This window comes from Ambystoma mexicanum, chromosome 12 (assembly GCF_040938575.1).
Source record: "Ambystoma mexicanum isolate Mex_15411 chromosome 12, UKY_AmexF1_1, whole genome shotgun sequence".
NCBI classification, from domain to species: Eukaryota; Metazoa; Chordata; class Amphibia; order Caudata; family Ambystomatidae; genus Ambystoma; species Ambystoma mexicanum.
This window is the reverse complement of record NC_090936.1, coordinates 889,948,341-889,972,114: the sequence shown is the minus strand read 5'-3', so window position 1 is coordinate 889,972,114 and position 23,774 is coordinate 889,948,341. Positions and strand designations below refer to the sequence as shown.

Here is a 23,774-nt window from a genome sequence, read left to right as displayed (position 1 = left end):
CAAATCTAACAAAGCAGATGCGCTATAATCTATGATCTCACGAACTGCAATAATCTGTCTGTTAGACAACACTAGGTACATACCATGCGTAATTTTTAGTAGATTATCTCTTCCCGCCAAGTTCGCAGTTAGCAAATTAGCTGTGGCTGATAGAAAGGATGAACTGAAGTATTACAGAACCGTAATAAATGGCTAGCAACAAAGGTATTTATGCCACCAGTAGATTAATGTTCGTAAGATGTGCTCACTGCTGAAGAGCAGACCATACAACGCTAACAGCCCGGGAGCCTTGACACACGTGCAATACTATTAGCAATGTATCATAACGTAAAAGAAAAGTGTGAAATAGGCGACAAGCAAGTGCGAGAATATTGGCTCTCCAGAGTCGCAGTGGATTATACAGATATAACGGAATCACACATTTGTGTCTTATATATTAACAAATATTGCAAAAACCAGTCGCAACAATCAATTGTAATAACACTTACTGCGCCCTCGCACACCCAAACAGCCCAACAGCTGCACACTTACGGTGCACTTTCGGGTCTGCGCACGCGGTTCGCGTGCACACCACTGATGTAGGGAAGCTGGGAGGAGGCGGGCGGGGCCAGTGGGCGGGACTGCAAGCAGAAGGCAACAAGAAAAGAGAATTGGACGTTCCGTGAGGAAAGAGCTGAAGTCTCAATACAATAGTCCAGGGTAAGAAACCCAAGTAATTACTTGAAGTAAAGATGTAACATTGTGAGGCCAATGCCGCAGTGTTTCCACAAAATGGTCCCTTCTCCTTAAGGGACGGTAGGCTACTTCGGCAGCAAGAACTCCAGAAAAGCCCAACAGCGGCACACTTACAGTGCACTTCCAGGTGCATGCCAATGGGATGTCCCATGGTTGAGGATGCTGATACTCTGGTAAAAGTTATCATCGGGAAGTGAGAGGAGAATGAGTCATATCGTAGGGATTGGAAGCTGGAGAAGGCAGTGATGGTGGAAAAGGCATCAGGTGTGAAGGAGGAGAGAGAACTGCAGGTTACAGAGAAAGGGAGGAATGGCATAAGGTAACGTCTCCTTTTAGTCATAGGTGAGGCACGTGTTGAGGGGTGGTCAGGGAGTGAAAAGGAGATGGTAGTGGAAACAATGGATTGATCAGAAGGGCTTGTGTGACAGAAGTATTAGTGGCTGAGAGAGAGAGGAGAAAATGTTACCCCTGGTGTGGGTTGGTAGTTTATGGATAGAGTGGATACTGTGGTTACTAAGAAATGACTGAAGTCCAGATTTCTGAGAAGTGGTTGGAAAGGGAAGGTTTAAATTCACCTAAAAGTTTGAGGTGATGTTTAGTCGAAAGATAATCCATGAGTTTCCCAAGTTCATCAAGGAATGGTCCAGTGGGACCAGGAGGGTGATTGATGAAGATCATGTTGACCGGGTGAGGCAGAGCAATGGTAGGTAGTGATGCTGAATTCAATAGATAGGAGAAGACATGACATTTGCGATTTGTGAACCGATGAGGCGGCTTGAGTAGGTGTTCACCTCTGACAGTCAGACAAGGAGAGTGAATGAAGGATAGTTTGGAGCAGTGTGTGGCGGCCATGGTGGTAGTGTGAGTTGGAGAATTCCAGGTTTCAGTGATTGCAATGAGAGATATAGGGGAGGAGGGTACTCTTATTAACTTTTACCTATCTTGACAAACTTATTTTTCTCCACAAATACACATTCAGATTGTACACTACACCTTTTTCTTTGTAGAACAATTATCCAAAATAGTTTATTTTAACAAGCACATTCCTCAAATATCAAAACAATATACATACCACAATGTTGTCAGACTAAAAAAAATCACTTAAGCCATGATATTCTCTTTTACTCAAATTGTAAACACAATGCTCATTTCATTAAAGTGCCGGGGTCAGTACATGATACATTTCAATACACAATTTAAAACACTGTTTATTTCTACTATTGTACTGATCTAAATTGACTCTTCTATCATTTATTCCCAAACGGCAAAATCAGCCCCCCTTATTTCATGCTCATATAGGTTGTTACGTACCCTGCAGCCATCTATAGCACTTTCATTGTATGTTAAAGAAAATCCTATCTTAGATCACACTTAGTTCAAAGCTAAGTACAAAACACTCAACAAACTGTTGACACAGGTGTGTTTGGGCCTTTTTTAGTGGGGTGTACTCTCATTCAGGAGCACCTCCATAGTTCTTCCATAGGTTTTCATCAGGAGATGGACAGGATTCAAACCCCACAATTTGCTGCCACTGTGTTCCCGGCCCAGAAGAGAAATGCTTCTTTTCCAGGGGGGCCTGCATACAAACAGACATATGTCAACCCACTGCGCCTTTAAACACAATGTACCATTCTAGCACAACACAGTTGTAACTCAGGATGAGTAAAACACACTAAGGACCTTTCAATTGCATCCAACATTGAAATTAATGCAGCTGCAAATTCTCAATTTCTCTTGCTCCTATCATTTTCACCTGATTCACATCACACAGTATCTGGAGACTGGAGAAGAAAAAGGAATTGTAACACTCTTCTGTCACAGCCTTATTTCCAAACTCATATAATGGATATCCTGAGCTCAAAAAAGGCGAAATACACTTCTTTCATCTGCCCAGCTTTAGATCTTGCGGGTCAACCTTCTTATGATGATTGAGGGTCAGGATTAAATACCCTTTCACAGGGGCTCCCTCTGAGATGCACTACAGAGGAGAGAAAACCTGTCATTGTGTTTTTATCCCCTACTCTTTACTAACTTTTATATTCTAGAGATGCTCTAAGTTCCTTCCTTTCACAAAATATGATACCCTGTAATTTATCATGAAAGTTTACCATGTCCATAGCGTTACTGCATCTAATGATTACTTTCCTTTAAATGTCCCTTTTTCTGTTTGCATTTGCCTTTCATTTCGTGCCCCTGCACCACATATTTATTTGTTACCGTATTGCTAATGCTCTTGCGGATTGGACGAGGGTGAGCTCTCACACTGGCTCCCCTGACACAAATCCCTCGCGTCATTGCTGTGCTTTGCATTTGTTTGAAGCCCCAGTATGTTGTGCGCGTGTTCCTCAAACACACTACCCATTGCATACGTCCAAAGAGTTGGCCATTTTAGACGCTCAGCTAAAGCAGTTCACACCACAGGTTATTGCATACAATCTGCTAAGTCTTCCATTCAGACTGTGATATTGTAAGGTTTTTAAATGTCACATCTCCACAGATATACTCTGACTGGTATTATATGAAATACATTCAATGAAAGAGCAGCAAAAACGTCGACTAACTGGATCTAAATGGATTGTCAGAAAAAATTTGAAGATCTTCAAAGCAGGCTTCAAACAAATTGGCTAAATCTCTGGCGAACGTTGTGCCCATACTGGTGCCTTTTTTTTTGTTTTTTCAGGGTCTTCTAAAAGCGTAAACATTTTTTGTTATAGCTATTCTGGCACACTCCACTATGAATGAGGTAGGTACCACATCTTGTCTGGTTTCCCTAGTATCTAGAGCTGCCTCTATCACCTGTAGACTAGCTTGCTGCGGGCTATTTGTGTAAAGGGATTCCACGTCAAGAGACTAGGAAATTTCCTTCTTCAATAGTCATTGCATCCACAACATTAATTATATCTGTGGTTTCCTTTATGTATGCTTGTGTATGGGCGCGATATGAATAAACAATCTTATCATATGCTGTGGTCTTAAGGACAAATGGTTTGATGAAATGATCAACATACGTCGATGGTGGATCAAGAAGACACCAATTGCTGTAACAATTTGTCTCCCTGGAGGCTTTGTTGTATTCTTATGCACCTTTGGCAGAATGTAGAAGATCGGAATCCTCGGGTTAGGTCTACACAATAAATCCTTCTCATTATTACAGATCCAACCTTCAAGATTCCTCACACAAGATTGCAATTTCTCTTCTTAGGCGAGGTGTAGGATCTTCTTTCTATTTATTTTAATTGGACTTATTTAGGAGTGTCCGTGCCTCAATTTCAAATGCCTGCACATCCCATCGGACAATACCTCCGCCCTTGTATGCTGGAGGAGAGCTGGCATTAAAGTAGTCACTGATGAAGGAAGTTTTGTTGCATACAGACTGAGCATTCCAGGTTGCAATGGTCAGTTGATGTGATAAGGAAGAGTAGAGAGGTTGAGTGTCGGAGGAAGAGAGGTGAGGTGGATAGGTGTTAGGCGAGGTGTGGTTTGCTCAACAACTTAGTTGGAAGTAGGAGGTGCAAGAGAGATAGATGGGAGTTTCGAGACATGCGTTTTATGATGAGGGCAGGAAAGGAGGACGTTGTTGCGTGATTGGAGAACGCATAGGCAGAGGTAAGTTGGAGGAGCAGCAGGAGCAAATGCATTTTAAGAGAGTACAGAGTGTGGAGAAACGGATCACTTATTAGCAAGCTAGGTGTACTCGCAGGTGCAGCAGGTAAGAAGGCAAAGGCTCACAGGCAAAAAGGCTGGTGTCAGCCGTTTACTGTTTCGCCCTGAACTGGGATGCCCTGAACTGAGAACCCCTAGAGAGTTCACATATGATGGCATACGCTCTTGTCACCTGATCACCTACTCAGTCAGTGGTTGGTCTCAATGATATTGTCTCGGCTGCTGTTGGGAAGTGGAGATTTCTTCTTGACATGTGTTCCCAGACGAGCATGGATATGGATTTTCTGAATGATTTAGCAAAGTCAGACTCCAGCAGCATTCAAACTTAGTAGGAAACGGATGATGGTCTGGGAATGGTCCCCGTTTTGACCAGTCCGAGGAACTACATGGGGAGAAATCAAAAGCACATGGCAAGCCTGAACTTTGTTCTCAATCACAGCCTGAGAAACCTGCCGCATTACCAGCTGTATGGACTAGCGCCTAATTACATTGTCCCTACCCGTGCAGCATACTCCTTTGATACTAATTCAAACACATGTGCCTTTGTTAAGCTCACCTTTGAAGGAGAATGTAGTAAACCTGATGGATAAATTCATACATTGGCTTAAAAATATTCTATTGTAATGCAGCATGCAGATTAATGATTTACAGATCGCCTGGAAAGTTTGATATGTGGGAAATCCCGAGGAAGACACTAGAAGCGGATTGCATAGTTTTTTCCCTCAGAGACTTGAGATTGGTACAGGAGATCTTGAGCTGGAGTTAGAAGTAGACCTGTGTCAAGTCTGATATTATGGTTCTACCCGTACGTTATTTTTATCCCTCCCCAAAATTGGCATATGGGCCTTCAAGATCTCAGAACCCTGATATCTTGAATGAGAGATGCTGGTAGAAATGAAAGCGATATGGGGCCAGGTGGGGTGCAAGGGCCTTTGGTGGTTTAATAGATTTTAGACCTTGGGGACTTAGTACAAAATACATGACCAAATTCCCTTGTAATGTTGTTTATAGCAAATCAATCATCCAGTAATGGAGCGGGAGGGTCAATTTGTATAGTATTAAGCTTTTATTAAGCAAGAGCAGATGCAAATTAAATTAAAATCATCTTCAAAGCCAATAGGTTTGAAGTTTGCATCTGTTTATTGCATTTTGCATTTGTAGGTAGGGATTGTGGGGTGCATTTAAAGGCCCTAAACAGAAATCCCCTTCACCTGAAACACTGCATTTAAACACTGCCACCAAAAACAGCTGTGCTTTGCTTTCCCTGTCACATGACTGGCACGCATTTGATCACTGCATCCAAAAACGGCCCTCCATTGCTTTTATTTCACCTGAATGACATTAAGTTATGCATTGCATCCAAAAATGGCCTTGCTTTACTTTTAATTCACATGAGGGGCAAGAATTTCAACACTACAATCAGAAACGGATTTTGCTTTCCATTTCACTCAAACAGCAGCCCTTCAAAAACTGCAAATGAAAAACGGCTTAGATTTTTCTCTTGTTAGAGTCAAATCAAAGAACCATGTGGAAGGGGGCCTACCCCTCATTGTCAACAGCAAATGCAAACTCACTAAAAAAGGAGACATTAAAGAATCCCGTGACCTACAAGACAGGATTTCAAACATTAAAGGCAAACATGGCTTGTACACGTGTGAAAAAGAAAAATGACTTCAAAAAGCCACAGTGAAAAGATAGCACTGCTCACACAAGAAAAATGTCAGGGAAATATGCTTTGGTGATTGATTAAAGTAATGTACATTATGTTTCCACCCACAAGACTTCAGTCACGTTTGAAAAGGCACACAATACCGGAAAAAACGGTTTGGAGCTAAGGCAGGAAACTTCACAATTAAAAGCCCTGCTCCCACTGGAAGTCGCACCTACCAGTGAACCATTCCGCATTCAAATGTGAGGTTACTGAGGGTGTCATAATTCCCTGCTCTGCCAAACTTGAAGGCAGGGGCTCAGGGATTTCAGAGAAAGCAAGTGTGGCTCAAGTTTGACTAGGGGGTGTGAGCTCCTTCCTGCAACCACTACAAAGAATGAACTGAAAGGGGCTCATACAAATCTCTGGTCACCGGCTGAGCCAGTGAACAACAGTTTGCTGTGGGGGAGGAAGCGCCGCTCCAACATAGTGGACAGATCCTCCCAATTGACATTAAAGGACTGATTTCATTTTTAGGCATTTTCGCAGCTATTAGAATGAGAAATAATTTTGTTTTATGTTATGTTTTTATGTAATTTCCAGGCGGTTTTTAAGAGATAAAGTGCATTTTCCTAGGACTTTGGAAACTGAAATGGCAAGTTAACATCGTTTTCTGGCTGATCTAAAAATGGGACAAAAAATGACGATTGGTGGAAAGATGGAAAATGAAATTATGAGCATACTTGATCATTTGCAGAGTTATACCTGTTATACATTTTGTGAAAAGGACAAAAATGTACCACCGGGCCATGCTACATTGTACGGAGTTGGCGATTGGCTTACCTACTTATGACCCACTGATACCACATATCTAGTTCATATGTCAGGGGCTAGTAGAATTATGAAGTTAGGAGACATAACTGGTTTTGGTCAAAAAGTGGCAAGGAGGACAAAGGATAGTAATAAATGCAAACAGACAGATGGTGCTCTCTTCCCTTGAACCTATCGTGCCATAGGGCGGAGAGAGGAATGGTAAAGTGTCCTATCCGGGAAGTAGGGGTAATTACAGAGTACTCCCCCCTAGATTGTAAAGTGAGTGATGACATTAGTGCTATATAAGGGGACTGTACTAGGTGGGGGACACACAAAATCTGGGGAGACAGGAGAAGGAGGACGGAGAGAAGGCGGCTGAACCAAACCAAGGCAGATTGCAGTGAACAGACCCCTTGCCTAGCTGTCCAGAGTGTCCTGAGATCCAGCTGGCTTTCCAGAATCCCAAACCAAGGCTTCCTTTGTAAGTAAACAAATACCCCAGCCCTAAATTGCATAAGCCCTTCCTTTTTGTAGCATTAAACCCCATTGAAAACCCCAAATTTCCAATGTAATTCAGTCATCTTCCATATAAGCATCTGGGTTTAGCCTGTGTCTGTTAGCATATTCCCATTGGTAAATCTCTGTCAGCGTGTAAATCCTTAGCATATTTTTAAGTAAATCGATGAATTCCCCTATTTGAAATTCATGGTTCTAGTGTTAAAATTCAAAATCAACCCTCTTGTCTCTGGTGTCTTACTTTTAATTATTATAATCATTAAAGTATTGCCTCAAAGGAATTAGTCTCCTTGTTACTGAAAACCGAATGTGTCCGTGTATTGTGTGCATTACCCCACAAATTCCTATTTGCATCTGTCCTATTAACACCCAAAATCGTAGTCCCATTGATAGCAACCCCTTTTGCCTACAAGTCTATCTTTATGTGCCTCTGTCCTTGAAAACTGATTTTCCTATTATAAGCAAAACCCCTTCCCTGAGCTGCCAGTCATTGTAAATCCAGTGTAAAATGAATTTCCATTTGCCACTGTATTTCCCCCTTTGCATTTGATTTCTCCCAAAACCGATTTTTCTATTTCATTCTTGCTTTGACCTGGTGTGCTGATTAGTCTTATCTAAGCTTCCCTAGCTCCTCAAGGGTAAGCAATACAAATTTCCTTTCATTCTGTCATCTAGCAGTTGTGAGTAATGATCAAAATCCCATTCTGCCATTTTGCTCCAAAAACAGATTTTCACTTTCTTTGCTGGCTTCCCATCTTGGGGTGGTGGGCTTTACTCCAAATCCGATTTTCTCTCTCTTCCTACTCCTTGCCCCTGCCTTCCATTCAAAGGAATCAAGTTAGCTGATGGTTGGGGGCGAGTGCTGCAGGGGAAGTGCGAAACCGTAGGTGTTATGTCTTTATCAAATTGTTTCTGTGTGAATTGTAATAGGATCTCTTAACCTAATTTTTTTTGTAGAGATTAGTGCTTTTTGGGTTGCCACAACCACTTGGTGGATGTGAAATTGTTTGATTTCCCTTTTGCATTAAATAAATAAATAAATTAATACCTTATTGATACACACCGGCCTGATTCCTGGTCCATTGTGACACGGGGTGCTTGTGGAGGTTGGGTGCGAGACTGGTTGGAGGCCTATTCAAAGAAAAAGTACCTGTGGTTTATTAAAAATAAAAAACGCTTTATTGTATGCCACATTCACTGTCAGGGAAGGAGTGCCTGGCTGGAGTGTGCTGTGTAATAAAACCGTGACAGGATGCAATTTGTTGGATGATTTAATCAGGCTCCCTTTGCATCAGAGAATTGGTTTGGTCCGGGCATTGCTGCAGGAATGGCCGGAACTGCAAAAGTGGAGGAACTCTTCCCCCCTCCCCCCCACCCCCTTCTCTCTCCCTCTGTCTCCAAAGTGAACCATAGGTTCGAAGTGGGCAGAAGAAAAAGTAGGGGTGGGCTATCTATCAAAGTGAGGGGGAAGGGCCAGGGGAACGGAGCTGACTAGGTGGATACCAGAGTAGACGGGGCAATTGCCACAGTGGCTGCTGACACTATTCATGACCCTGGGGTGGAGGGGGGTGGTTGGGTGTCCAGCGCCTGGACACTTCAGCATCCACAGCCCAAGCTTCAATGTGGATTTTCTTCGACGACATGAGCCCTCCCAAGGCCATGCCCTGAATCCTTTGCCTGACCTCACCCCAGATGAACATGTGCCCAACGCCAACCTCCGGAGGAAGTCTCGACCATATTGGTACTGCTGATCTGGTCGATAATCCTGGGCATAGCCAAGCTCATTGGGGGCTGTGAACCATCAGCCCCACTACTGGCACCGGCTGCGCCCTCTTACATCTCCTGGGCTGTCACTAAGGCACGTCCCTGGTACTACCTATTTGGCCCCTGAACCTTGGACATCACTGGCCACTGAGGTTGCTCATCCTCCGTTTTTTCCTGTCCACCCGGCTGCGGGCCCAATGGACCTGGGTTCCGAAGGATCTTGTGAGGGAAAGCATCCTTTGAGCCCCCCCTCCCCTCCTGCAGCATTTGGAGTATGTCCACGTCAGCTGCACTTTCTGTGACTAGCTCCTCCCACCGCTTAACCCCACTTGGGGGGGGGGGCTCCCAAGACCCCTATCCAATGTAATCGGTCCCTGCCAGCCTCATCACCCAAAGAACCAAAAACTACCCAGGGCTGCTCCTGCGACCGTGTGCTCTGTGAACTGGCTGACAAAAAAATACTATCGGCGTTGCTTAAGGGTGTGACAGAGGCCAGGGGGAGGGAGGGGCGTGCAGGGCTGGATAGGGTTTACTGGGGTTTGGGCATAGGGGCTTGGGTCCAACTGCTGATGGCGGATCATATCCCCTGTGCCCTAGTCTTTCTTTTTCTGCTGGCGACTCGAAAACTCCGACCTCGAAGAGGCAACCAGAGGCTGTCCAATCTCCAATGCCCAAACGTATCTAGAGAGCCCCCTAAAGCCCACACCCAGGATGTTTGAGCCTTCACCTATGGAGATCCATGCCCCGAGGAATCTGGGCATTACGTAGTCTGCTGGGAGGGCAACCAATGCCTATGATGGGCCTAGAAGAGCCACTGTGTTTCTCCATGGAGTACCAAAATTGCCTCTTGATAGAAGAGAACCAAGGGATGACCTTTGGAACAAATGCCTCCATTGGTTACACTATGTAGGGGACTGTGCTTTTGTGACCAGGGACGCTATGGTGGAGTGCACTGGACTGCCAAATGAAATGTTTTCCGATTCTGTCAAATTGGTTTTTGGGGTTGATCACATGGCAAGGATGTCTTGAGAAGATGTAATGGGCATGGGCGGACCCGAAGAAGTGGGATTATAGCCAGCCCCTCCCTTATCTCTGATCTTGTGGCCTTTCCTGGAGATTCCACTAGTAAGGGACCTTTCTCTGGGGAGAATCTTACCCTCTGGACCGCCAGCGTTTTGAAAGCTAAATGGGCCATGGGGTTGGGAGTACTGAATCCCGGTAAGATATGTGCTTGGTGGTATTTAAGGAGGGTGCTGTCTCTTCCTTTTGTTGCTTCTCTTTTTTCTTTAATTGCTGTTTAACTTTGTATTTTTGCATTTTGTATTTTGATGGCCTATGGCCGAATAAAGTTATTGATTGATTGATCGGGCAATATCTAGTTTGGGGGAATTTTCCACCCACCCCAAATCCGGCACTCACAATATTTATTTAACACTGTTTTTTTAACCCGAGACACGCCATTCTAACAGTATAAGTTAATTGTGAGACTTCTAAGCACTATAATTCAAGCAAAGTAGAGTATCTGAGACAGAGTTTCAAAATCGCAAGGTAAGATTTTATTTTGTTCATGTTATACACTCGAGCGGACTTCAGGTTCATACACGACCAGTATTTCATGGAGAGTGGACAAGTGAAGTGCCTAAATAGTACACAGCGTCTCATTTTATACAAAAATGAAGCCTGCATCAACCTATGTCATTTGTCATTCATTTGCAAAAGATAATAGCACAAATATGTTCATACATACACAATGTCCCCCTAATCCCCAGAAGACAGAACAAATTGCATATTCAACAGATGTTGTTATGTCACGAGTGTCCACTTTACTTGTGGCTTTAATTTCAAGCTCTTTCCGCCGGTTCACGGACAGTGACTTTTGGCTGAGTCCTTAAACACAGAATCCACTTGCCCTCCGTTCCAACAATGGTCACCCTATTTGCACAACCTTTAAAAGATACCTTTTGTGAGTTTAACAAAGTGGAAGGGTTGAACACTGTGACTCATTGTGTAACTTACCTCTGCTTAGTGCGGCCAGTCTTTACATAACATTTAGTTAAGAGAATAGAGCCATATTGGAACAGCCTTTCCTAGTTAGAGGAATAGGTGGATCTGTCCTTTAATGTTATTTAACTTGGGTTCATTGGTGAAGGCCAGGCGGCTGATGCATGCCCTCTACACGGACCCAGCCTTTTCTTGTAATGACTGACAGAGGAAGCCGTGAACACATTTCTGTTTTGTTTCTACTCAACGACTGACAAATGCGACCCCATTTTGAATTTTACTAAAAACAGGATTTTGATCGCAAAAAGGGATTAGCTTAGGGCTAAGAAAGATGCATATTATTATCATATTCTAACAAATGTATGTCCTCACATCTATGGGATTGGACTTTTATATGTTGGAAACCACTCCCTTTAGAGGTGTGCATAAGTTATCTATTTTAATTAGCCAGTCAATGTGATTGGACTGTTTTCAAAAAGTGACATCACATAAACCATCCACTTTGTACTCATTGGGCATAATAGTAAAGATAGCAGTCCAGTAGGAGCAACATTCTAACCCAGTTTCCCTCCCTTTGATGTGATTTCATCTTGGATATTTTACATTAAACAATTGTGATGTTCTGAACAATGTTCCACACATGTGGTTAAGTTAGTAATGTATTTGCGCGATTGCTCTCTCAGTTGAATCAAGTAATAATAGTCTCATCTCAGCATGCCATCTGATGTGCGTGTGACAGATTTTTGCTTTTTATTCTCTGCAACTTTCACTCCAAGATTCTGTTCCCATCTCGGGATCTCGAGCTAGCCAGCATGGAAGCGAGGATATATGAACTACTGACGTGACTTTTCTTTGCAGAAATATCTACATTGATTTAACTTGCATAATTAAATGAATATCATAGGAATATCGTTTTACATCCAGCTGATACTTTAACAAATATTCTCAGAGTGAAAAAAGAGCTGCTACAGCACTTTGTTTAAAAGATATTCAGGAAAATGAAACCACATTTAAAATTGAAAGATGCACTTATTTTCCTCATTTAACAGAATATGAATATAGTGCCATTCCCTGACCTGGCAACAGCCATATGCTCTGCCTTATAAGACTTCAGTGCTGGCCCATTCCTGACCCCTGCGAAGCCTGGTCGTCGTAGCACTATTGCCAGAAGGTTCTTTGAAATTAGGCCGCTCAGAGCCATGTGTTGACACAGTTCTGGGGGGTCTTAAGTGGTTGTACCTTTTGGCTGTCATTCTTGTCTTTGTCTGGGCGCAAGTCCACTCTGGGTCCTGGTTTCAGAATGTATTTCTGTATTTTTATGGAGTTCTTGGATAGACCCAGTGACAAATATAAACTGTAAATGGGTTGTATTACCAAGGCCAGATTTTCATAACAAAGAGCACTTGATTCTTTGCTGCATTGACTCTGTCATAGCGTTCATAGTCCAGCCTCCAGGCCTTGGTTTTGGTTCTTTTGGGAGAACCTTGCCTTGCACTGTTTTTGGGGTCTGAAAAAATGCCATTTTACATTTTAGCCAATGTTGGTTTCATGAACAAATGTTACATATGAAGTCATTTCTCTTATTTGCATTTAAAATGCTGTGCTTTTTCATCGCAGGTTGACCATTTAATACAGATTACTGTATACTTTCATGTAATTGAAAAGATTAGTTTAGGCCTAGTCCTCTACTGTGGATGATACACTTTTGTTGTAAATGGTCTGCTGACTTCACATTTCCTTGCGTGCGTTTCTTGTTCACGGCAGTTTACAGAAGTGTTTTCTCTGTGTATTACTAATTGTATAGGCCAGCAAACGCTAATTTGCATACATGTTGGCACTTTTAAGTTAAAGGGGGTCATTACGACCCAAGCGGTAACCATGGAGCTAGTAGCGGCATGGTTGCCGCCGGTATTTTACCGATTTCGCCATGGTGAATGACGGAATTACCGCCCCATTCCAAGGTTGGCGGGGCGGTAATTCCCCATTCACCATTGGCCTTTCCCCATTCCCATTTTTACCCCCATAGGGCTCAATGGAAATGGGGAAGGCGGTAGTTACGGTACCGCAAATTGCGGTACTGTAAATACCTCCAAGGTCCTTTTGCGGGTCCAATCCTTAACGGCTGGTAAAAACCAGCCGTTAAGGTCGGGACCCTCAAAGGGACCTCGTAATTAGGCGGTAAGGGGTTAACGGCGCCGCCACCTTTTACGGCGCCGTTAACCCCTTACTGCCTGGGTCGTAATGAGGCCCAAAGTGTTGATTTTAATTGTGAGCCAGGGTGTTGGGGTTATGGGTGAGCTAAGGAAGAAGGGCTTGGCTAAAGTGGGATTGCTGTAGGCAGGGATGAGCATGGTATGGACATGGATGAGCAAGGGTAGTACGCAGTGAGATAGGTTGGTTGGGTTGGTGACAACAGGGGTACAACGTCCTTTCATCGACAGACGTTTTTTTCTATTGGGTTCTTAACGAAAGTTTTAAATGAAAAAACGTATCGAAAAATATAGGGGGGTGGGAGAGTGCTTATAAGGGGTGCGAGGGTCGGCAATGGAGAAAAAACAATAGGGGATGGGGGCTTGGAGGGGGAACCCCAAAATAAAAAAATAAAAAAATTTCGGTGAGTTTTTTTTCATTCAAAACTATTAATTAAAAAATCATCAAAAATAAATCTGTCAATGAAATGACATAGAACCATGACAGGCAGGGATAACGGAGGGTTGGGTGGGTATGAAGAGGTAGGGTAGCTTGGGCGGGGTGGCGTAGTGTTAAGCAGGATCGTGTGGGAAGAGGTGAAGGCTGTTTCATGGTAGAGGGGTGAGGTGGTTAAGGTAGAATTCCTTTTTTGTGCCAAGATGGTAAATCTGCTCCTTCTATTGTAAATAAAAAAATCTAAGTCAAGGCAGAAGAAAGAATGGATATGCCAATGTTCTTCAAGAAACATTATCCAGATGTATCTGTCCCAAGCATTGTGCTGTGTACTCGAGTCAGCCATGCAGAACCCTGGGTGAGGAGTCTGCCCCTCTTCTACCCTTTACCCCACTAAGCCACTGCAGAAAAGTTTCCGCTGCTGTGAACTAGTCTACCCCACTAGATTATTGTCACCCACACACAGCATCCAAGAGGGATTGCGTCTCCCGCTTTCGCTATTATGCTCCAGCAGAGGAGAGCAATAACAAAAATCAAATCGATGATCTAAGAGACGCTGGTAGGCCAGCTCTCCTTCTTGACCTGTCTGCAGCATTTGACCTGGTAGATCACAAAACCCTATGTCATCATCTGTCCTCCACTGCCAACTTCTCCCCGAAAGCTTGTGAATGGATATCGTCCTTCCTCAAAGAGAGAGTGATGAAGGTGTTCTCTGACTCCTCGAGTGCTATCCCCAGCCCTATCAAATGCGGTGTCCCTCAAGGGTCCTGCATATCACCAACTCTCTACAACCTCTTCACTAGGCCACTATTCCAACTTCTCGATGCCTTGGGCATCTCATATACTAACTATGCAGATGACACCCAGGTGCTCATCCCACTGACTGGTGACTACCCTACAGATATGAATACTCTCAATCTCATCTACACCACAATTCAGTCCTGGATGGCTGAGAACTGGCTTTGCTTAAATAGTGAGAAAACAGAACTCCTGCTAATTGGATCCACAGCCACACTGAATACACTGGGCACACAATACAGCTCATTTACAATAGATAGCATTCCCATTACTGTGTCCCAAGCCATCAAGACACTGGGTGTATACCTTGAACCTAGCATGACCATGGACAGACAGGTTAATGCTATCGGATCCTCAGCTGCCTACCATTCCAAACTGATCAATGCAGTTAGGCCGTTTCTGTCACAAGAAAACTGCATCACCATTGCGAGGGCCATTAACGGATCTAAGCTAGATTACTGTAATGCCCTCTTTGCCGGTACATCCCAAAAGAACTTGTCGAAATTTCAAGTAGCTCAGAATAATGCCTTGGGGGCCGCGACTGGTACAGCTCGCAGGGATCACATCTCTGGGGTTAGAAGGCAGGTTCATTGGCTGCCCATCAAAGAAAGGATCCTTTTGAAAACACTGGCTATTGCACACAAATGCATCCATGGATTAGCACCCGCCTACTAAGCTCAGAGGATCATCAAAAAAACACCCTCTAGACCTTCCAGATCTGCATACGCTAATCGCCTCATCCACGAAGAGTGAGAGGCGGTGGCTCCAGTTTCCCTACCTTGGCTGCAACTTACTGGAACACCCTCCCTGCCCATCTCAAAATGTTCGAATCCCACACTACCTTCCGTAAAGCCTTGAAGACAAAGCTTTTTGTTTGACTCGCCTCCCACCTATCGCCATCATCTTAATATTGTACTGTTTAGTGTACCTGACATGTAACCTATTGTAAACTATGTAACTGTATTAATCCACTGTACTGGGCCGCTATCCTGTAACCCTTAAGCAAGCCTGCTTACATATTCTTCTCAGTGCCTCTATGCCCTTGGGTTGTAGTGCGCTATACAAATACTAAAATAAAAATAAAATAAAACCATGTTTATAGACTTGGACGATGATGAGCTGTGAGCACATACATGGTAGAGGCACCAGAGGAAGGGAGAAGCTGCAAGACTAGCATCCTGGAGCAGGAATCCTCTCCCAGAAGCCACAGAATTCCTTAACCCTGAACCAGCCTCCCTATTTATTCCCACCAACAGTAAATAGTGAAATTTCCCGATCTGCCTCTTGCTGAACTTTAAGTAGATCAAGAGTCAATTTGACCTGTGTAAACACATTTGTTTCATACGTTCATGAACAAGGACCAACATAACTCTCCCAACTACAAATGCCATACGCTCTAACATCGACACAATAGTCTGTCAGATCGGTAGCCCATGGACATGCAAAAGTCACATCAAAGTTAATGGTGACACCTGAAGCCTTGTTCACTATGATTTTGGGGGATCACAAGCCAATGTATTTTTAAAACATGATTTCCTTCTGAAACTGTATAGGAAACATACTACAGGCTCCAGGAGCTGGAAGGAGGGAGGGACCAGGGTCTCCTGTGTCCTTGAAACAATTCAGCGTGTGGCAGAGTAAAGCAAGCATAAGTGTTATTAGGTGGCAAGACTGGCCTACATTGGTGGTCTAGTCTGTATATATATTGATACTGTGCTATGGCATGTTTTGATGGGCATCAAGAGTAAAGCAAATCTTAATGCCAATTTTACTGCCACAATAAAAATAAATTGCAGGCTGGCCCACCATCGTAGGCCAGTATGCCACATAAGAACGTGTATCATGTTTTCTTTACTCTTGATCGCCATAGAAAACATGCAATGTCATGTCTTGGTATACCACTCACCCTCATTTTGAGGGGGGGCATGCCAGGACATGACATTGCAGCCCGCTATCCCCCATTCCCTCCGCACCCACCGCCTTTTCTTGCACAGAGAGTCAGGCCCTGTCCCCGGTGCACATGCTCGCATTCATTTATCCGTTTCTCTCATTCAAGCTCGCATTCATACAGCCATTAATTTCTCCATTCACTTGCGCGCACACCTACAACTGACACACTTTCATTTACTTGCACACACCGATACGAACACTTGGATGCACGCATTCTTACATAAAGAAAAACATTTTCTTTACCTTGAACCCCGTTTGAGACGGCGTCTTCCAAGGAGGCCCTCCGGCTCCCGCGCTGCATTAACACGAAGCAAATTGTGTGCTGGTTCCTGAAGGTATGTGCACGGGAGTCATAGCACCTCCCAATCAACGCCCAGGGATGCCTAAATGTGTGAGGTGGTGCAGGCAGGGCCATCTTGAGCACTTTTGGGGCCCAGGGCACAGACCTCTTTGGGCCCCCCCTCCACCGAAGCGATCACAACCCAAAGTTTGTTGTGCTGCCTCACAGCAATGAAAATTAGCCGTACTGAATGCCCCAACTATGTATAACACAGTGAACACAAACAATTACAGAATGAATTGATCAGAGGAGAATGTATTTGTCAACAGGTAGGCATTAGGTTTAGACCCTCAGCAGCATGCCATAAAATATCCTGACTTGCTATTTAAGTTAATGAACAATGGAAACAGACTTCTTTAGCTCAGACAGCTCTGTGTGCCCCCCTCCAAGGTGGGGGCCCGGGGCAAGTGCCCCTTTTGCCCTCCCATAAAGACGTCTCTGGGTGCAGGGGCACCTCCTAGGCACATTTAGGCCTGCAGTTGCCCAGCCTGCATCCCTTATGGGCCTCGCTAGACTAGGAAGCAAAACTCCACCGCCCTTGCATGGCCCATTGGGCCTGTGTGATGGGGAATTTAAACTGTCAAAGGCAAACTGTTTCCCTTTGACAGTTAAAGCCAGCCCAGCCCAGGAGCGCTTGGGGGTGCTTTCCTTGGGCTGGCTTTGGTTCGTCATTAATGGGCGGGTCAGTGCCCGTAGCCCATTATGGAGTGGTGGCCCCTGCCAGCAACTGTGTAATTGGCCACAAAAGCATTCTCCTCCATTATTTTAATGCTGGTTGTTCACATGACCCTCTATCCTCGTAGTGAAAATGAACAAGACTTTTGTTTCACCTCCATGAAAGTATTAACTTATTATCTGGCTATTTTCGCTTTTGGATCTTGGAAATGCTTTGTCAAATGAAAATGAAACAATTTGTATTGCTATGTTCTAGCCGTGGTGCATATTGACAGGGTGTGGATTGTAGGTTTTGTTCTGTAATCTTCTGACTCCATTAGTGCCAACGTTAATCTTGGAATACCCGAGATAAACGGAAGGATTATGTTGTGGGAAGGGAGGGCAGACCTTGATAACGTTACATGCACTGGTCGAGCTCTACTTTACTGAGCAGATAATGTCTTGATATGAAAGCTCAGATTTCAAAAGAGCAAAAAGTGTCCTTCTCTGTCCTTACCGGTGTCTTTAATGTCATTGGTTGACCGTACAGAGACTGCACAATAGCTGGGGCCGAGGAAAGGGTAGCTGCATCCCCAGTTTATTCACTGCGCGCACTGGTTTCACAGGTTAAGAGTTCAGCACGACAGAAAGTGACATCTTAAAATGCCAACTTGATAAGTGAACTGAACTGAACGTGCCTTTCGTGTTCCTCTTTCTAGCATTGATACAGAGCAGTGATGACTCTCAACTACTGACTCCAGGAAAGATGAGCCTGCACCAGGGGAAAGAGGCATATCTCACTCCGACCAAAGACCTGGTCCAGGCGACGCTGAGTCCAGGCATCATCCACAGCCACGGTAAGCGGCACCAGCTGCTCGTCCCTCCCACTTCCAAGTTAAATATGAGCCCTTGCTTGCAATGGATACTTAGCAACCTTGGCAGGTTATTTGGGTCTGTCCTCTCGGCAGTTTATGCAGTGGAAATAAAAAGTCACTTCGGAGGTCAACAAAATAATTTATTAATCTGTGGACTTCGGGTTATGATTGCTTCCTGCACCATAGTCTAAAATATCTCCCTTGGCAAAACACGGTGAAATTGTATCGCCGTAGTGTCCTGTTCACTTTCCATTTGTAATCCGTGTGTGATGTGTCCTTTGAAGGGAGTGCTTTAACCTTGGGAGCTGCAGCTGAAGGAGCAGATCCAGTGGGTTTTGCCAAGGCTCCTCCGGAATTGCTATTTTTTTCCTTTTGCCAAACACGCGGTCTGTTCAGTTACTTTTCTGTGTTTTGGGGATTTTTCATTGCAAAGGATTGATGAATAGATTGCTTTTTGTGTTAATAAGGCAGGGTACGTACCACAAAGCACAGCCCTGAAAACCGATTCTGCAAGAGGGTGCATGATGTGTTGCAGCGACCTGGATTCCCCAGGCCTTTTATATGAGGGTAGGTATCCGTTAACTGTGCATTTTGTTAAGATGTGCAATTGACACAAAGGGCTCACTTTCAATAAAAAGAACACTAATGGGCAGTGCCGTATTTGTATTTTTGTGTAATATATACATATATATATATATATATATATATATATCTCATGATTTCTGGCCTCAAGAAAGTTGGGGAAAGCGATGTCATCTGACACGTCGAATTTAGCTTCAGGCGTGCCTTTATACCAATGAGATTGGTACTTTGGGATATGATGTATATAGAGCAGGTCAGAAGACTGAATACAATTCGTACTTAAAGCACTACTAATGTAATGCTTTGACATTATTCAGAGGCTTTTTTTGGAATTATTGATGCAAACGTTTAGGGGTAAAGTGAGTATAGTAATGTATTGGAAAAAGACCTGGAGTGGACCAGAGACAGGAGATGGTGGTCGGTAGAGCTAATAATAAATGTATATTTTTAAGTGCACATGATTGTGATTAATCAACGTATCGTAGTACGAGTGGATAGCTCAATGAGTTAAACGCTTAATCTTGACACGTGGCAACCTGCACTTAAAGTTCCAGGCAATCTTAGCAGTTTGAAAGAAACAATTGCATACCATTACATGTGGCAGTGACAACTGTTGTTGCAGCACTTGCAAGCAGGAGGAATTGGACATGAAACACTACATAAAAATGTGATGTCCAATCAACTAAACTAGCTGAATATTGAAACATGTAGGCAACAAAAACCCCAGAACGTGGAGTCTTATTTTGCACAACATGAAAGGCCACAGAAACAAAATAATTAAGATCGTCCTAAATTAGCTGCTTAGAGACAGGGGCACACAGTCTTCCTGCCATGTACAGACAAACCCTACTCTCTACCCGTACCCCTGCAAATATAGCACGTTAGCCTCGGAAAGAAAGCCAAAACACACGTGATCCGTGGAAGGATTTAAGTTCTGGCAGTGGTAGAATTGACGTAGTGCAGCCCACATTAAGTACAATGTGCGCACATTGCATCTGCAGGAAAGGAACTCATCACGATGCAATGCTTAACAAGGTTTGTGCACGCTGCATGCATGGTTCGAAATTGAGATTCAACGAGAAGGAGCTAAAACCAGCTTCTGGGTGTCGGGCATCACCCAGTAGGTAGGAGCTACCGCAGGGGTACCACGAGCTACCAGAGATGTGCCTTTACATTTTTGTTCATTTTGTATTAACCATTGTGTTTAAATGTGCATTTGATATGTTCTAAAGTTTTTCTTTATTAACATTCTCAAATATTCAAGGTTAATGTCACATTTACATGTTTGGAAGGCACCAGTTGGCCCTAGGAGCCAAATGTTGCTCCTGGTAGCTGTTGGTTTCAAGTAAACCAGGCTCTACTATGCTAGCAGCAGGAGCTAAATTGCTCCTAGATCCCCTCAATTTCGAATCCCTGTGCAAGTGCCCATTAGAGGGCCTGCATCTACTCACTGCAAGACGAACCAGAAAGGTGGCCAGACATTATAATTGTTCTTTTATAACGCGCTTAATACCAAAGAGTGGTTTGTAAGTGCTGGATCCGTATTCAAACCTGTGTTGCGCTGCCTTGTCTTGTTTGTAAGACAAACGTGTTGCCCCAGAGCTATTCTTTCTCCCCAAAAAGGCAGTCAGTGCCTCCTTTGGCCCCACCCCAGAGACCACACTGCTAATAGGTGGTTAGTAGGCAACTATTAGGACCGATTTCGGTGGTGGGCTAAGTTTCCATTTAAGTGTAACTCGCATGAGCCACAAAAGCAGAACCCAGAGTTGAATATTTATAGCAGGCAGACAATACATTGTACTTTCTCTTTGCAAAACCTTTTGCTGTCTACACAGTATTGCAATTATCAGTATTTCGGCATGGGAACCGATCGGGAGAGCATGTTTGTCGAGTTTTCTCGGAAGTGACCCGTTAAATGGACACATTAATGAAATGTTGCTAATGAAATGAATTACGCTATAAAACAATGTTGTTTATTCATAATAAACTTGACAGATGTTTGCACGCATGATGTCACCTATTTTGTTTTCCAAGTCGTTTTTTTGATGTTTAGTTCTCATGTTTTTTCAACGGTATGCATCGGTGTATAAAATATATATGCACCGTGTATAAAATATATATGCACACGCATATAAATAGAGAATATGCATAACTGACCACGGTGTATTACTGTTTGATATTGCCATCAAAGAGCTATGACGACTCACTAAACAGTAAGGCCGTAGGCTGAGTGGTTTATAAATTCCATCCAAGGCAGTATTGCAACAAAATGGACGATTAGCTTTCCTTAGTGCAACATGAAAAAAAATGTTTTGTTGGTCAAAGAACACAACTAATAAATGGGAAGTTCCAGACTACTGAATCCTATTTGGTAGGCTACAGTGAACAAACTGAACGTAATTTATTTTTGTATTGGGGCTATATAGAAGAAATTGCTTTATTTTCACACAGATTGTTTAAGCATTTGTTCCGCAGAAGAAATGGTGTTTGACAGCTTTTCTCTGTAGTGTGCCGCTAACACAGGAATGTTTATACTTACCCACTTATTTACTTTTTCTGTGAAGTGGTTTGGTTTCCTTAAAGTGATTGTAATGCTAAGAGAAAAAGTTGTCCAATTGACCTAATTCATATCCAAGGCTTCCCATCGATTGACATCCATTCATCACTGCAGTTCTTTAATTCTGGCGAATTAACAAAAATAATTAATGGGGATGAACCCACTCTTCCCCCACCCCTCCCATATAAATGTGTAAAGTGCACACCAAAGTAGGTCTAACACGGACCACAAACTGTCTTTTTGTACTAACTAATATGTTCTTATCTATAACTGCTGAACCCATATGCATGCATTAGTATTGGCCGAACCCCAAGCCCTCTCCCGTAATAATAGGCTCACAACTTGTGTCAAGTGTTGGCAATAAAAGGCTGTAGGATTTTATTGTACAGATATGGTTATGGCAATACACAATATCACATATCATAATGGTATCATACTTTTGGGCACCGGGTCCTGAGGTTACCCCCTCTGACCCGTGCCGCCTTCTTGTGTCCCACGACTTGTTGTGGGCACCGTACAGTGCCCTGTACTTCTTTTTGTTGTTGTACCCTTTTTTGTAGGGTGGGAGGGTTCTGTGGTAAAGAAGCAACTAGGATTTGGAAGACGCTGAGTAAACCGTGAACCTCCTGTTTGCTTGGGTCCCCGTTCAGGGTCCACAAACAGATTGTGTTTACTCAGAGCATGCTGCTCTTATTTATAGTACCCAGAGAGGCCCTGGGTCTTTCTTATGTATGTAGTGGGGGCTGCTGTTGTCGCAGCCCCCGGCCGGATAGCTGACTGTCTGGCCCCCTGGTGGGGGCAGGTCTTTGAACCTGGGCCCTGCCTGACGGGCGGATTCCTTATGGTGCCTAGCACCTTGCTGTTTGGAGGAAGGGTGAGGTGACTGTTCACACCTCACCCTTCCATGTCTTTGTGCTGCAGAGACTGTGTGTCTCTGTAGCTGGGGGGAGGAGAGGAGCAGGCACGGGGAGGTTGGGGCTGCTCCTCTCCCAGCTGCTGATGGTAACAGCAGTTACCCTGCCTCGCTTTTAGGATGCCCTGCAGCATTGTCCAGTACGTCACTTTTTTCCAAGAATGAACAGAACCCAAAGATGGAACTCATTCTTTATGTACTTTACAAATGGATTCACAAGTTAGTGTCTAGTATCCCACATTTTCAGTTTTTTGTTTGGATGTGTTTTAAATACTGTGACCCTAGATTGGAACCATAGTGGAGGGGGATTCGTTGGTTGGTCTGTAGGCCTCATTTGTCTGAAGTGTTTCTGGAAGAGCAGGGTCCTTAGATCTTTCCTGATTTGCAATAGGGAGGCAACCAGCTTGATGTTGGCAGGAGGTTTGTTGCAGAGCGTGGGAGCATAGCAGGAAAATGTTTTCTGGTCTTTTGTTTCTTGCATTACTTTGATACCAGTATGCTGATATCTTATCCTGTCTCCTGGTGATGTGTTGACTTCCTGAGATAGTCCTACTTTCAGTTAGGTATGATGCCATCTTGAACTTTAGAGCTTTGTAGGTGATGCAGGCTTTCTTGAATGTGATGCAAGCTTGGAGGGGTAATCTGTGTACTACTTTGAGAGTAGGCGAAATGTTGTTGAATTTCTTAAGTCCTGCAATGAGGCGTGCTAGACAGCTTTTGGGGGTAGTAGATGGGACACCTGCCAACAGGGCATTTCCACCATCCAGTTGAGAAAGCACCAGGGTCTTTGCAACGTATATGAAGTCTGGGGGGGGGGGTTTGATTCTGTGCAGGAGTGTGAGCAGGTATCATGCTTTTGTGTCTTCTTGTCGATGGGTGCCTTGAAGGTGAGGTTGCAATTTATGCTGAAGGTAAGGGACTTTGCACCAGGGGCAAGTTGGAGGGAGAAGCCACCGAGATCCATCTATGTAAGTAAGTTTTGAAGCTGGGTGCAATTGGTTGCACCATAGAGGATGAACTCTTTTGGTAGGTTTGGAGTTTAATGTAGGCTTTTGACATCTATGCTTGAATGGTGGAGAGTCGGTCCTTAAGATGGTGAGTATCGTTGAGGCAGTTGTCTTCTGGTACATCTGTGTTATCAGCAAAGGGGTGCATTTGGAATTTGGCCAAGTAGCCTCATTGGCTCCATTTAGAGTTTGAAGAATACAGGTATCCTAATACTTCAATACATCTCAACACAAAGGGGTCAGGACAGAATATTTAATTTATGTAATTCCTTAAGTAATACATCAAGAAAAAAGGACACATTTGTGATTGAGAGA

At 43.8% G+C, this 23,774-nt stretch overlaps 1 protein-coding gene across 3 annotated transcripts in view; it reads left to right on the top strand.

The window, feature by feature from the left end:
• The window catches only part of OSBPL8 (oxysterol binding protein like 8), a 2,810,514-nt gene that overhangs the window by 863,892 nt on the left and 1,922,848 nt on the right, over positions 1 to 23,774 (top strand). For all 3 annotated transcript variants that reach the window (XM_069629380.1, XM_069629377.1, XM_069629378.1), the window contains one exon: positions 18,245 to 18,382. In XM_069629380.1, the coding sequence (XP_069485481.1) occupies positions 18,292 to 18,382 (91 nt within the window). In that variant the 5' untranslated portion in view covers positions 18,245 to 18,291. The remainder of the gene's footprint in view (positions 1 to 18,244; positions 18,383 to 23,774) is intronic.